The sequence below is a fragment of the Cavia porcellus genome, unplaced genomic scaffold (genome assembly GCF_034190915.1).
Source record: "Cavia porcellus strain 051 isolate PalLab524CR breed Dunkin Hartley unplaced genomic scaffold, mCavPor4.1 scaffold_11, whole genome shotgun sequence".
Classification (NCBI taxonomy): Eukaryota; Metazoa; Chordata; class Mammalia; order Rodentia; family Caviidae; genus Cavia; species Cavia porcellus.
The window spans coordinates 29,751,704-29,768,280 of NW_026947494.1; the positions used below are offsets into that span (position 1 = coordinate 29,751,704).

At 37.2% G+C, this 16,577-nt stretch overlaps 1 protein-coding gene across 3 annotated transcripts in view; it reads right to left on the reverse strand.

Moving 5' to 3' along the window:
• Positions 1–1,627: 1,627 nt before the first annotated feature.
• The window catches only part of Capsl (calcyphosine like), a 39,207-nt gene continuing 24,257 nt past the window's right edge, over positions 1,628–16,577 (reverse strand). The window contains exons 3-6 of one of the 3 annotated variants that reach the window (XR_010050436.1): positions 14,602–14,779; positions 14,111–14,320; positions 2,639–9,120; positions 1,628–2,267 (exon numbers count right to left, since the gene is read on the reverse strand). Coding sequence is in view for 2 of the 3 variants with exons in the window: in XM_023565261.2 (XP_023421029.1) it covers positions 2,166–2,267; positions 14,111–14,320; positions 14,602–14,779 (490 nt within the window). In the remaining variant the exon portion in view is untranslated. Of the gene's footprint in view, positions 2,268–2,638; positions 9,121–14,110; positions 14,321–14,601; positions 14,780–16,577 lie in introns of those variants that run through there. The other 2 variants (XM_023565261.2, XM_063258068.1) reach the window with 2 other exon arrangements.

The following is a 16,577-nucleotide window of genomic DNA, read 5'->3' on the forward strand; positions in this document are numbered from 1 at the left end:
CTTCCATGCCAAAATTTTTCAGCTTTCTCCATATCCTCTTTCTCTTTGAACACAGATATCATTGACCATAGCATCCAGGGAACAGCAGAACTAGAAAATGGAAAAAGCTTAGAACTCTTTTTCACTACATGGAAGAAAGCTGTTCACTGTCTATGAATGCATGATATGTAATTCTGCCCCATGAGTAAAGATAAACACATATGTTGTGCTTGAGCTTTTATAAATTTGAGAATTTATTTGTTATGCTGTACAGTTAGTGTATCCCTAACATTATAATTCTACTTATGTATCAATCTATGTCTATACCCTGTATACTGCTTAGCAGTGTCTTGGAATATAAACTGTTAAAAGAACCTCCACTGAAACCTAAGCTCTCTCATTCTCTCAAATCATCATGCTCAGATGAGGTTTTTTATTGCATTGGGAAATATGAGCATTGTATTCATGATGGTAGACTAATTGTTTAACATTCTAATTTTTGTGTCAATTTTGATATTGCTCAATATATATATATATATATATATATATATATATATATTCCTTTTTGAAAAATTGACCTATTCCTAGTGGGTTGACACATTCGAGTCTTTGAGGCTGAGTCTGCATTAAACAGTCCTACACTATGAGAAATCTTTTAGCTTAAAGGCTTTTTCTCTTCTATAATGCCTGGGAGGTAGATATGTGCTATTGCCTTCAAACTTTTATAATTTTAAAGACAAGGAAAGGATGATCCACTAGCCAAAATTCATGAATTACGTTGGTCCACCAAAGGTGGGTAAACAACAAACTAAACACACTAAACATACACAAGCCAAATCTCTTTACTCTTCACTATTCAAAATTTTATCTAAAGAACAGAGTCATCAATATCATAGTGAAGTTTACTAAGGAGGCAGAAGTTCAGTCCCTATCCCTGACTTTTGAATGAGAGTTAACCCTTAACAACATTCCCAGGCAGGTGAGTGCTCAGTAAAGGCTGAGAAGCCCAGCTGCAGACTTCCACCTGCTCGGCCACCTCACTGCTGTCCCCTCTCCATGGTGAAGGACCTACAGGAGTTCAATCAGCTTGCAGCTCATTTGTTACTTGAGAAGCAGTTGTTACGAAGAGAAAATCAGTCAGAAAACTTGAAATCACACTATTAGGGAAGATCCCAGAAATAAATTTAAAAATTCTGACAAAACTGTTTCAAAATTCATCTCTGGTTTATCCTAAACTTCAGCAGTCCCCCAAAGGTTGCAGCAAACACTTGTTCCCCATGCCCCCTCGTTCCATTCTAATGGTGTGACCCAGTAAGTGAGCCCATCCCATGGAAGTCCAGTCTTTCACCAAGTAGACCAGTCACTTGGTCTACTTCCTCTCCTCACCAGTGTCATTATTTCCACTGTTTATGCAAGTATGGGAATTTTCTGAGTATAAATCCCTGCACTGAAACTTAAATACAGCTTGGGATGGTGGCACACACCTGTAATCCTACCACTCGTGAGGCCGAGGCAGGAGTACCACCACAAGTTTGAGTCCACCCTGGGCTACATAGTGAGTTCAAGGTCACCCTGAACTACACAACAAAACCCTGTCTCAAAATAAATAAGTAGAAATAAAAGAAAATATAAAAGAAAAGGCCATGCATTTTGGAATAAAATAAGCTTCTTTTTATTTGTATTCACCAAGGAAACAAAATTAGTAAGCTCTGTAAATTTTATATAGCTAAATGTACCTCTTTTCCTTCTATTTTAATCTTCTTTTACAGAGTCACAGGACAGTAAATAAAGTGGAACTATGGGGAACATTTGCATCTACAAGAAGATCACCCATAACAAGTAAAACATCTCTATCTAGGAAAAATTTTCAAATCTCAGTTAATGCTTTCCTTTTTCCTTTTTCCTTTCTTCCTTTCTTCTTTCTCTCATCTTTTCCTCTTTCCTTCCTCTTTCCCTACCTTCTTTCTTTTCCTTCTAAATTAAAATTATAGTTTGAGATTTTTTATGACAATGAACATATTCCAAATAACTAAGTAAGATTATTAAAGCTCTATTGCTTTTGAAATTTCAGATCTTTCAGAAACTTTAGTTTGCATCTTATCAACATCCATAATGCTGGACTTCCTTTAAATTCATTCTCCTCTCTGAAATTTCCAGATTTACAAAAAACTTTTATTGGAAGAACTTCATAATCTCCAGGTTTTGGTCATCATCAAAACAAAATAGGCATCAGTGTCAATGGAAGCACTAACACCTGCATAATAATTCAAAAAGTCTTCTTCTGAAACCTAAAGGGAGAAAGAAAAGGTGTCAAAATATGGAAGCCATAGTAGAACACTTCCACTACCCCTCAGATGTCTCCTATTGAGTGTGATTCATAACTTGCAATGAACAAGGGATGAGCCAATCAAGTAGCCTTTGAATTTTCTTTCTCTTGATGTGGCTTTCTGAAATAAGATATTTTCAATCGTGGCCATAGTCTTACCCACTCGTGGTCAGTTACTATTCCCCCCCATCACTATAATTTTTGCAGTAAGATAAGGTCTCTAGATCTCTACTACATTATCCAATAAGATAGTCATTAGCCAGCTGTGACTATTTAAGCTTATACTAATTAAAATTAGGTGAACAAAATGTTCAGTTCCTCCATTGCACTAACCATATTGCATGTCTTCATTAGCCCTACGTGGCTGATGACTCCCACACTGCAGAGCACAAAGAAAAGACAGTTTCATCATGACACAGCAAGTTTTACAGGACAGCACAGCTCCAGAGTATACACTCTGTGACCATATTTGTACTCATGGGTTCTTCACCTGTGATTCACCTATCTCCATTTGAAGTTATTCAAAAAAACAAAATGCATGTCATCATTTCCTAAATGGAGCACCTATATTGTATGAAGAAGTTTGTGCCATTTAGAGATGATTTAAAGTACATAGGAGGATTCAAGTACATTGTATGCAAAAATCACGCCATTTTATATAACATATTTGGAATCCAAGGATTTTGTTTCTTGTGGCAAGTCCTGAAAGGAAATTTCTATTGATAAAAAAGAGGAAATACTGTTTTTTAGGGTAGAGAAATTCATAGCATAAATGAGACCAATAAAAAGTACCTTAGGAAAAAGTAGATTAAGACTAAACACATAGATAGAAATAGAGAAGAGAGAGAGAAGTTGACAGGGTCCTCGGGTGGCTAGGAACGCACAGCAACACAGTGTTCCATGGTAGAGTGCAGAGACAAGCCGTATGAGAGGTCCTAGGCCAACTTTCCCATTTTAGCCATTCAGCAAGGATGTGTGTATTTCATGATTAAAAATTTGATTTCTATGATGGGGAAATGAGGTTATGAGCAAGATGCACAGAGCAGGAATCAACATTGGGTACCGTATCTCTTCCATATTAACCTCTCCTATTCCTTAATACCAGCAGTAGAGCTATACCATCCCTCACAGTCCTAAAACTTCTGAAATATGGTTGACTTGCTAGATAGGTGTAAGTCTATCCCTGTAGGCATAAAAATAACAGCATCACACTTTCAAGTTCTTATTATCAGTTGTCAGTACAATGATTTTATGAGTAACAATGTTGTATCTTTTTAAAAGTATGGAAAAATACAATATGAAAAAGACCTTATCATTTTCTAAGAAATTTCATCATCTACCAGAAACAGTATACTGATAACATTTTAAGTGACCCAAAAGCACCATTAGGGAAGTGAATGTGAATGAAGCATATTGTTAGTGAATTGAAATATATTTTGGAAGCACAAAATTGAAATGGAAAGCTACATTTTCTTTCTTATTGTAAGTTGCTATTTCAAGCAAATTAAAAATTCTTTTAAATCAGAGTCATATTAACGTGAAGCATAGTTTGAGAATGTGATAAAAATAGCAAAGTTGATAATATAAATTAAACTCAAGTTTGGTAACTCAGAACCCTCTCAATCTGTGATTTCAAGAAATGATATTCCAAATATTTTCATTAAGGCAGGTTTTTGTTTTCAGTGCAATGCAATGCAATGTAGTTTACCATGTAAGCATGTGCAACTTTTAAAATGCAATATTTTAGTATATCTGCTGCCAAAGCAAGCACGTAAATAAAATATTTTAACATTTATGTCATAAATATGAAAATTCTTCTGTACCAAACATGATGTTATTTTAAAATCAATCTGTATTCCATTTCCATTTTGAAAATACTACCAAAGTATGATTCACACATGGGAACACCTTGCTACATAAAGTATTGATGATGAGACAGTTTCTTAATAATATGTGGGGCTCTGTATGGCTAGCATAATGATTACATTTATATGCAAACAGATATTCCCAGAGACCTGTAAAATTTATATAAGCACAACTATTTTAATCATCTAAGCAACACTGATTTACTTAACAACCTGCTTCCATTTTTATTTTTAGTTTAAATGAAATAAAAGTAAATTTTTACTCAGTGCTTTCTAAATGTCTTCAATCCATAGAGCCTGAACTTTTAGTGATCTGCCATATATTCTTTGCAGCTTCAACAACAATCTTAAGTCAATGGATTTTAAATGATATTGCTAAATAAGATTTCAGACATGACTAAGTATGAAACTTATGCAAAGGTACTTTATTCCCCAGTTCCCTTGGAAATGAAAGCACTAGTCTGGGTTTAGTAATACAGTTCCTGACATTTGGTAGTAGCCTGCATTTGCGTAGAACTTCATCCTATTGATGTAGAACCAGAGTCTCCTGATAGCCTCAGAAGGAGGCTGCACCTCTATATGTGTCATTTGCTCTCAATTTCAGGTCTCCATTGTATACTAAGTCTCTCTCAAAGTGCTGACTATCATCATTTCTGCCTGAGACCTAAGCATTTCCAGGAGACAAGCCACTGAAACCTTTCAAGCTATGTTCCCAAATCAGTACTAATCTCTGAGCACTAAGGTTTAAAATTAGTAAATTCCATTATGAAGAACCAGGACAAGAATGTATACCAAAGAAAAAGGCCATTACATTTTGAGGCTTTCTATCCCTTTTGGACTGTAAGGTCAATATCAAAACCTCAGCTACTGTGAGTGTTTACATGCTCAGTGGATTTCACTCCTCAGGATCACCTTCCACTACATTTTGCTGAGGAGAAAACTGGCTTTGGCAAAGCAGGTGTGAGAATGAGACAAGAAGGTCATGCTATTCTCAGAGAGGAAGGGCTGTTTCACCACAGCCTCTCACCGCACCAACCAAGACAGCAAGAAGAATTCTTCCCACACAGTGGTGTTCTCAGAAGCCCCATCAATCACTTGTTTATATTTCTTTCAACAGATTTCACCTGTCATCCCTTTTAGAAGAAATAACTTGAAGAATTAACTTAGTGGGTTTTTCCATCAGAATAAAGAAACTACCCCTATCAAAAGTACACAGTTTTCATATAAGCATCTTGGAGAAATTAAACCACGTTAAGATACACTGGCTATCAAAAGAATCAGTTATGTGAATATCCCTAATATTATATGATAGTCTGAAAGACCCCAGGCACCTTGTTTTTTTGCTTTGAGTCATAGCACTTCTAACATTTAAAGAGTTGTTGTTTGATTCAAAAAACTTAATTTAACAGACCCTTAGATACCCTTTGAATCAGGCACATTTCTAAGATTTAAAACTTTTGGTTGACTCAATAAGTTCTTTAAAAGAATAATGAATTATTTCCAAGAAATCATATTTGTTGATAAATTTAGAAAATTGGAAGTTGTAATGTTTTGTATTCTACAGCCAAAATAGATGTACATAAATCCAGAATGTATACTACTCAGAGAGTATTAATAGAATTTCCTGAGGCAGAAGTAGAAGGGCACCCATACACCATCCAAGAATATATTTGGTTAACTTTATCTGTTCACTTGGTTAAGCATCAGCATCACAAACTGTACCTGAAGATAGCTTCATGAGGGTAGAATCATTACCTACTTGTTCTCTTCCTGGTTCAAGAGGCAATCTACACTGACAAAGAGAATAGAAAGCATATGACAATACACTGTCTCTAAGAATAAGTAAGGATTATGTTTACACGGTCATTTAGGTGCCTATGTTCATCAAATTGACTTCACAGTTTCCCAACACAGTGTTATACAGAGAGAAAGCTCTGGTTTGAGGGGCTGGCTGGGACTCGTGGAGAATTTCTGTACCCAGGCTCCTTTTTATTCACTGTGCCCTCTTTCATCATTTGCCAACTGTGAGTCATTAGTTTGATATGAAAGCTATTGATTATTTTTGTATTTATTCAAGTTTGCTCCTCTATCTCCACATCCCAGAAGAGTATATGGCCAATAAATACTTATTAAGGGGTTCTATTTTCAAGCTACAATGCATGTCAAGTCAATCCAAAGTCTTCATGGACCAGCTCTGTCTTCAAAGCTTCTATTTGAGTAAGATAGGCAACTCCATGCCTACTGCTAAACCATCATTGCAGGAACACTGTTCTCCAGCGTGCCATCCGGAAGCCATCAAAATTAAATTGCTAGTGCAAACCAGAACTAAAAGCTGGCAGGAAGAATTCTGCTTAATCTACAACCCAAGACATCATTACACTGTGAGTGGAATTCAAGTACAGTGTGCAGGAACTTGCTGTGTCGGAGTCTTTTACTGTCTTTGCATAGATATACCATGAGTATTCAGAACCTAGCCCCAGTATTGTTATGGGTGACTTATCAAAGAATGCTTATCTACATCAGTCCTGTTTCCTGAAAACCTGCTAATGGCAAACTCTTGTCTTTGGCTTGTTTAATGTTTTATATGGGTCCAGGCCAAACAGGTGAGATGCTCTTGAGAAACATTTTGGGAACTTTTTATTATGTTGTATCTTGACACAAGTGTTTACTTTTTAAATTGATTAAGGAATGGGGTTTAAAATATGGAAGTTAAATAGCAGAAAATTATCAATCTTTTAAAAAACATATTCTTCTATGTTCTTCCCACTGTTACTAGTGGAAGAGTTAAATAATGTGCTGACTATTCAGGAAATCTTACATAATGTTGAGAATAGGAATGTATAATCCTGGACCACTTTAAGGTTCTTAGGAGATCTAATTTCCAGAGGCTGAAAAGGACTTCATGGACTCTCATTCATAGACACAGAACTCAAAATGCAAAAAGGGAATAACTGAATGTGTCTGAATATTCTGAGACATAGGTTATTTCAAGTTGGACAGCTGTGCCCTGTGACCACATTAGACAGGAAACAAACTAGCAGTGATGGAGACAAGGCTGATGACGACAGCGGAGGCCCTGCTCAGTGTCATAAGCTCACTCTGTACCCCCATTAAATAAGACATGAGTCATAACTAGAATCAAAGGTGTAATTCTATCTAAAGCAGTAGGCTTGAAACCTCATCATGCCCAGAAAATGGGGGATCTTTCCTTAGCCACATTTTTCAGCGTGCAGACTACAAAAGTATAGATTTTTTTTGCTACATTTCTTCATAACTTCTTTTGGGTTTCCACATTTTGCTTCACAAAATTTGGTACCTTTTGGTCTTTCAGCCTATGCATAAGTACAGATAACAGATCCAATGGAAAAAAAAGATTTATGTTATTTAATTTAGCAAAACACTCTTATATTTCTATGATATGAGAACACTCAAACTCAAGACAAAGTCTCTTTTCCAGCCTACCCCTTGGATGAATAAGGGTTCAGCTTCCAGACAAGAAACAAAGCAAGGTACCCTATTAATTGATAGCTGTAATTCTCATCTGGTAGTGCCTGTTTTCACAATTTTTAACTCAATGATTTCGACTTCCAAGTCTGTGAAATACAAAGTAAATAAATCAATTAGTACAAAAATGGTAAATGTGTTTAGTCTTTAAATCCAGAGCTACATACAAAATCATAAAGTAAACCATTAAACTAACTTATTTCCCCAAACCAGGGAATGAATACAGTGAAGACAAAAGTGAGAAAAAGGAATTCTGGACAACAAAGACAAGTGATAACTACCTATACTCACCACAGCCAGAGTCTGCTGACTGTGTTTTATCTCTGATCAATGACAAAGAATAAACAGCATAAGAACTACAGTTTCAGTGAATATTTTCTAGAAGCTGGGGCTGCTTCTATAGCTACTGGCATTGCCAGAAGATATTTTCATATGCCAACAATATAAAATGAGAGATCAATCCTTGAAGGAAGAAGCTTGAGCCATGAAGTATGGAGATAAAAATCTATTCTGGAATATGCCTATGATCCTTGGCTATGTGACACCCTTTGTGCTGATGGAAACATCATCGTGATTAGCCAACCACAGGAAAGGGGTGAGACAAACATTCTGCCAGGTAAAGTTTTCTGGCATCACAGTTTAAAATGTTCCTGGTAAAATCTGAGACCACAGCAAAGCTTCAAAACTTTAATCAAAGGAATATATGAATAGTCAAGGGTCTCTCAATCAAAGAGGGGGACTCCACCCTTACATCAGTCTTCAAAAATGCCTGAAAACATAGTCATTTTCAAACTACTTGCCAGACTGAAGTATTCAAAACCTTGGGTAGTGAAACTCAAGATTCAAAATTGAGGCTAACACGTGGTCTCTTTCTGGTTCCCAAACAGAAGCTGAAACACTCAAAGATTTATAATCATAAAAGTAGAAATATTTTTCCATCTAGAAACAGACTATCTAAAAGATTAAGAAAGGTTGAGTCACACAGATCGGGGTGGGGTTATAATTAGAATATTTAAATTTTCATTAATGGCCAAAGAAATACAAAGTTGGTTGACATTCTTTAAAAGCATGCATCAGTTGTAGCACTAAAAACTTTACAGATATCATTTTATTTAATTTCTATATTAGATCTAAGGAAACAGCTTGAGTGGAGGCAAGTTTATGGTTAATTGTTTTACTGTCTTTATTTCTGCTGTTTTCTTAGCCCTAGAAAATACAATGTGTTGACAAGAAGGGAACACTTCTAGGAACATGAAATCAAACAAGGTCCTGGGTCTTGAGCTGAGATTTGATCATTTGGAATCAGCGTCTGTCTCCAGCGCCTCGTCTCCTGTTGTGATGCCTTTAGAGGTTCCAGGCAGTTGTCATCATGACAATAAAGTATATGTCAGTGTCAATGGATGCACTCACGCCTGCATAGTAGTTCATGAACTCCTCAGGGGTCACCTGCAGTGGAAAAGTTAGAAATAAAAGAGAAACATTCTTCTCACCCTTGCTACGGAAGCCCATCTTTCATCCCTGTAAACAGAAGGGAAATGTCCACCAAAGAGGTTTTGTGTGTGATCATGACTGAGGAGTAGATCTAAGAAGAAAGAAAAGTAAATGAAATTGAGGATGGCAGTGAGAGTGGCTCAGGAAAGGAGAAGAAAGTCTCGAAAATATTCAAATAGATATTGTATCTATTGATATCAAATCTACAATATCAAATAGATATTGTATCTATTGATGCGTTTATTCTCCTTATAAAAACCAGCCTAAATGGAAAATGAGGCACAAGTTGTCATTTATTTTAAAGCAGGACTTCATCACTTCAGTGAGTAAAGCTGAAACTCAGAATAAGAAACGAATGTCCTCTAAGTGTAGTTAACGCTATTTTCCTGTGGCACGTCAGCAACATGCAGTATCATGCGTCAGTCTAAGTCATTTTCCACTTTCCAAAAAACAGGTGCTGTCCTAAGGATAAAGAAATAGATTTCTGGTCAAAGATGCCTGACTTACACACATTTCTAAGAGACAGATTACTCATTCCAGGCTCAGAGCGAACAAGCCTTTACCTCCTGTTTAAAGCCTACCACCCCACTCCAGGTTCCATTTCCATTCTACCCCTGTGACAGTTAATTTAGGGTATCAAGTAATGTGTTCTCCTATACTCAGAGTTTATGTTACTTTCAGGTTGGAAAGAAATTTTAGAGTTATAAAAGTTGTTTTAACCTTTTCTAATTTTTCTGTGAAGCATTATGGATGATTATGCCTTTGATACTAAAATGGTGACTGGTTTTTGAAAATCGCTATGAAACTTTTGTGTTAATAAGTGTAAGTGATATGAGCATTGCAAGTCAGGACTGTTGGCTGACACGATTAGTTGAGTCAGGGGAAGAATTGTCCTCCTGGTTGACAAACCTCTATGGTTAGTTTAGCTCAAAGAATGGAGTTGCTCATATGGAAGGATGCAAACCCAGTGATGATGGCCACTTGGGAAATTCTTTTTCTCAAGTTTCAGCACTAACATCACAAGAAGGAAAACCTATAATTGCATGAAAACATCTTTTTAGTCCATGGAAATTTCAAGAATTGTAAAAGTCATTGATCCTTTAATTATGCTAAAATTATAAGTAAATATAAAAATAAAATTCCAAGATCCACAGTTACTTTTCCTGAACTGGCTTCCCTGTACCAACACGCACAAAAGTGAAAGGCATTAGGAAAAATGGAATTGGACAGACTGAGTCTGAAGAGTGGAGTTGTGCTTGCCAGTGATCTATAAATACAAATAGATATTGTATCTATTGATGCGTTTATTCTCCTTATAAAAGAATTTCCCAAAGACCTTCTCTATATCAATTTTTTACATATTTAACCTATGATTCAAAGCACAAAATTTTGACTCAACTTTCATATTTTTATTTTCACTTACTAATGTAATTTACTAATATAATTAGTAAATTATAAATTTTGACTAATGTAATATCCCTTACAAATTTTTTTATCACAGTGCCTAGTTAATGAGACTTCTAGAAAGAGGGAGCAGTACGCATTAACAAATTAACCTCTCCAATATTTGGAACCTAGACATTAGAAATACAACAATTTGGGGAAGAAAATAAAGAGGGAGGTAGGTCCCCAGGACCCAGGGCGATCTGGAAAGAAAATTGGAGCGCACAGAGAAAGTGAAGAGCCAGACTTCAAGGCTAAAAGAGGAGGGGGAATCTTGTACTTTCTCTCTGGCTCCTGGCTTTTGTTGTGAGAAAGTAGAATCAAATCTACAGAGACACTGTGAGGATGGGTGATTCCAGAGGCCTCTGGTGAGAAACACGGAGTAGAATGGAGCGGTGGAAGCTGTATGCTACAGCAGCTGTGAGTGACTCCAGTCTAAAATATTGCTGTGTCCTGGGGAGAGACAGTGGTTGGTCAACATCACGTTAGGGTGGGGCCAACTGAACCAAGGATTTGCAGTGGCCATGGGTTGGGTTGATCTCAGGGCTCCCAGTGTTGAAACCCCACAGGGACTGCATGAGGGACAACTATGGAAGACATGCAGGGTCAGGGAGCCATGGTCAGGTCAGCAAGAGACACCCAGAGTGTAGTAGGCTGGATGATCAGGCCCCAAGCCCATGATCAGAGGGTGGGATCAGTCTGAATTTCTGTGGATTTCAAAGGACCAGAACAGATGCCCTTCTGTGATACGACTGCAGGTTTCCTTAGATATCCAGCACCCTTTCCCAATCCTACTGCAGGCTTGCTGGGATTCTGCTGGGCTCCGGCTGCCCCATTTGTCTACCAGAAAGACCAGAGTCACATCCTGAATAGACACTACCACAAAACTCTAGACCACACAAGATACCCATAGGCCTGAAATTATAGAGAAGTCTACCTCTTTTATTTTTAGTGTTTGTTTTTGTTTCTTCGTGAGTGTGGATGTGGCTTTTGAGATTTTTGTTTTGCTTTTTGTTTTTTCCTTCTTTTTCCCTCTCATCTTTTTACCAGTTTCCTGAAGCTTGAGTAATCTTCCTTTGTCCTTTATCCTTGCTTCTAGTCTCTCTCTCTTTTTTTATTTCTGTATTGTTTCCTCTTATCCCTTTTAAATTTCCTTCCCATTTTTTATTTGTCTTAGATCATATATATATATATATATATATATATATATATATATATCAGTTATATCTTAATACATAACTATAAATCTTATACCTATAAAGGTAGCAAGTTAATAGTTATTGCAGTTTGTTATTTTCTAGTATGTGCTTAATGCTAATGTTAATACTGACTGTACTACTTTAGCCAAGGTGACATAGTTGTGATCAATTGACCTTCCTTGTATACCAACACATTGATTATCTAGGGGTGAAAAGCCATACCATAGTCCAGTACCAAAGAACCGAGTACTAGGTCAAACAGGCAGCACCTTTCATCCCTAATAAAATGAACAGGTAGGATCATGGATTCAAAACCAAAACTGAGCTATGCCTAGACAACATCTCTAAAAAGTAACCATTTCCTAAAGAAGTCTCGATACTAGCAATAAAGCTATCTACTATAAGCAATTTACAAGCCTCAATGCAGAAATAATGCCTGGTTGATAAATAACTCAATAAGCATCCAGATTGGAATCTTTATGTTAAATGAGGCTCATGTGCATATTACTTTTAGTAATGAAAAACAAGAATTTCAGGGCAGGGGATATGGCTCACCAGTACAGTGCCTGCCTAGCAAGTACAACGTCCTGAGTTCAATTGTACACATGCACACGTGCGCATGCACACACACACACACACACACACACACACACACACACACACACATACACACACAGGCATTTCTGAATATCTTAAAACTAAAATCTCAAATATGAATGTATACAAGAGACAACTTCCACATTTGTTAAACACATATATCTTTGGGCTCCACTCCTTAAAAGTCATTCTGTGGTTCCTCGAGCAACCAGTAATCTGAATTATTCATACATAGCTGATAATGATGATCATGAACTGCAGGGTTGGGCATTGCTATGCTATTCAAGTGACATCAAATGCTGTAATTGTGAAAAACCTCAATAACCTTTTGAGAGATTAATGTGTCTGATTAAGATAAATGTCAAGAGGAACAGGAGTGAGGACTTTAAACCATCTGAATCACAACAATTAGCCACGTTGACTTGAGCTAGAGGAAAGAGCAGCTGAAGTCCCCCCGGGAGTAAGAGGAACCACCTGCAGGAGGAAGAAAACCGGTCCTGGGATCCACACGAGGTTGGACTGCTTAGGGGAAATGGCAGTTGGCTATTTTTCCACTGATGTCTCAGAGATCAAAAGCCAGCAGTACTAGAAGAAAATATGCAGTTCTGTTATTTATGTCTAAGCATTCAGCTGCCCTGCCAAATCTAGGCCCCCTTGCACATTCCTTGGGCTAAATTCAAAGGTACTTCTCCACCCCTGATAAGAAAATAGCCACAGAAAGGAAAGAAAAATTTCTTTATAATAGAACTATTCATAAAAGTTTTGTGGAAAAAGTTGGGGGCAAATCCTTTCAAAATAGAACAGATATTATTTTTCCTTCCCCAATTCGGCACCTGTTCTTCCTGTCCACTGTCCCACATTTCTTTTCCAGTGTGGCCAAGGAGTTAAGAAATAACACAGCCAGGATTCTGCCATTGTTGATTAAGGCTAAAGAGAGAAATTCCTCCATCACCAAACCTGCTAAGGGCTCACTCACCTAAGGGTAAAACCGGCTTTGTGTTAAGAAAAGTCCACTTAGGGGTGTTAATAAAGACATACCACATTTCCATCTCAGCCTAAATGCAGTGACGGAGAAGTGATTCCTTATCCTCCCAGGCTATGCCTTTGTAATTAACTATTAATGAAGATGGAGTGGTTGCTTTCATTTTCAGGTTCATTGTAATTAAGAAATGCAAGTTAACCTTAAAGGATACTAAAGAACAAATCAAGCAAATCCTGTTGCCTGGCACTCCCTTTACCAAAAGCTGTCTTCAAAACATTTGCACATCACACAGCAAAATGTGATGACAACTGATGCTGAAAAGGGTAAATGTATGTTGTGAATCTGTCAAAAAGTTAAAGTTAAATTGTGGTCTCGTTTTGATGTTAAACATATTTTGTTGTAGTTTCATTTTGGAGAATGTGGCTAGCAAAGTGTGCTGAGTATCGTAGTCATGACATGGAGTTTCTAATCACAATATCACATTTTCCACAGGATGAGCACTTAGCAATATGTGGTTCCCCTACCTACATACTGTACGTCTGCAGCTCTGTGTATGTGTGTCTTTCACATATATTTTATTACTTTAGCTTCCAGCTCTCTAGATGGTCTGTACAGAAATATTTTATTTCTATTTATAACAAATATGATATTGATATGTTGAATCTTTAAGGTTTTAGACCTATTTCACATTTACAATTCAAGTAAAAGATTTTTTTTAACTTACCAATCCATCTTTTTCATAGGGTGAATCAAAATTATCCAGAAATTTCCTGAAGACTTGCTCTTCGGTCCATTCTCCATTTTGGTACTTTGGATGGTGTTTTGCGTTATATACTCCACGCAGGTCTTCAATTGTTATAACACCATCTCCAGTCTTGTCTAACTTTCTAAAAGCTCGCAAAATGACCTCTTTTCTAGCTCTAGACATTGGAGGCTAGAAAAACAGAAAAGCACATAGGCATTCACCATCTACATGCAAATAAGCTTTCCTGGTCTCATGTGCAGTGACATTTTTTTATTCTCCCCAATGTCAAGATGTTTGTGGGCTGCTAAAGGAGATGAATATTGATTGTCCCACACAGTCTCAGTCTGCAGTCTCTTGCCCACTCCTACACAGTGCACTAACAACCTCTAAAAGCAAAACCTCACAATAGCCAACCCAAACCACGTGAAAGCCAAACTCACCAGATAACACTGATTCACCCCGCCACTTACTCTTAAAGTGAGAAGAAATTCGTTGAAGTCTATGGTTCCACTTCCATCTTTATCAAACCTGCGGAAAAGTTCTTCAGCCTCTTCCTTTTCCATAACCACTGCGTAATCATTTAACCCTTTCAAAAATTCTTTGAAATCAAGGGTTCTGTTGTTATTGTCATCCATAATTCGAAACACTCTGAAGAAAACACACAGAAAAGAAGAAAAAACCCACGAAGAACAAGGTGTGGATGTGAAGATTTAAATAAAAAATCACTCTCAAAGATTGCTTAAAGTTAAATATAATAGTCTAGATTCTTTTCTGCACCCCAGCACTACTAAAATTGGAGAGCCTCTTCTTAGCCCGTCATAAAGAAGAAGAAACTCTAAACACACACATATACACACAAACACGCATACAGTTGCACTGTACGGTTCTGATTACATCTTGAATGTCCCCTGATGGCTCATATACTCAAAGGCCTGTTCATCAGCGTGCGATGCTATTGGGGATTAGTGGTGCCCTTAGGAGATGGAGCCTAGTGAAGGTTACTGGGGTGCACCTTTGGTATTCTGCATCTAGTCTTTTACCCTTTCTTCCCAGCTGCTCTGAGATGATCAGCTTTGTTCCACAAAGCACCCCCTTTATCGACTGCCTGAATTATGGGCTTAAAAGCAATGGAGTAAAATGACCATGGACTGGAGCCTGCGAAACCATGAGCCCAAATAAACCTTTCCTCCTTATAAGTTGTTCATCTCAGGCATAGTAATAGAGAAACAGTAACAGCATATATAACACTTTCAGACACCTACCTTTGCTAATAGACCCAGAAGACCTAAGATTTCCTATCTCCCAATTACAGTAAAACAGAAAATACAGGTAAGGACATAGAAAAACTTACTTTATTGTATTTTTACATAAAGTATATAGAACCTAGCATACAGTGTGAACATGGCTTCTCGTTTTTTTAAATATATATCCACTGAATGTCTAAATGTAGATACTGTTTTAGCTACAGGAAGCTTGCTTTAATGTCTTCAACTGTATCTAATCATCTCCAGAAAGTGCTTTCATATTCTTTTCTACGAAAGAAAGAAAATATCTTCCGATTGTGTTTAACTGTAATTCACTAGTTCCTCCCATCAATGTCATCCTATCCTCTTATCTTATTCACTGCTACGTATGCCGCCTCCTCCTCCACCATCTGCTATTACCCTCAGAGCAGTCCTTGGAATTTTCTATTTGCTGGTATTCTAGTAGAATGCCAGTAAATACTCAGGAAACTGGGGTATGAAGTACAGCTCTACAATTAAAACTGTGTAAACTCAAATGTAAGTTACAAATTTTCTTGGTGCAAGTTTCAAATTTTCTTGGCCTCACTTTTGTGTAAGAAGCTACACTGGTTATTGTTTCCCTATTAATGCTAAAATAATGTATAATTTTCAAGTCATAACTTACAATGTTATCTGCTAATTATATATAAAAAATGATAGTTACTATTTAGTATTTAACGCTTAGTTTAACAAACAGCATTTTGCATAAACTTGAATACTGGTTCCATAAGAACAGAAACCGGGACTCTTCTATTTACAAGGCTTCATATTATTTATCTCTTTACCAATATTTTATCACTTTATTAATATTTATTGGTAAAGCAGTCATTTCATCAGTATTCACTGCATGAATGAATGAATAAATTTACTTGCAGCCAAACTGTACTGTGATGGAAGATGAATCAGTTGCTTTGTGAAGCCCTGCTGAAGCTGAGCTGTCAGTGACCCCACAGGAAGTTCTAGTGCCGCTAGAGGAAAACTACACATGACTGTCCAGGAACAGAACTTCAGGGTCTGAGATTAGGGCCAGCCAAACCACTAACCTCCCTCCCTCAACCCAGCCTGTGTTCTCGCCACTCAGGGATGCCTCTCTCATTATCCTGCTAGATGACTCCGTTCCCATACCGTGCTTCTTCTTTGATTTCAAATTGCTTGGGGAGCTG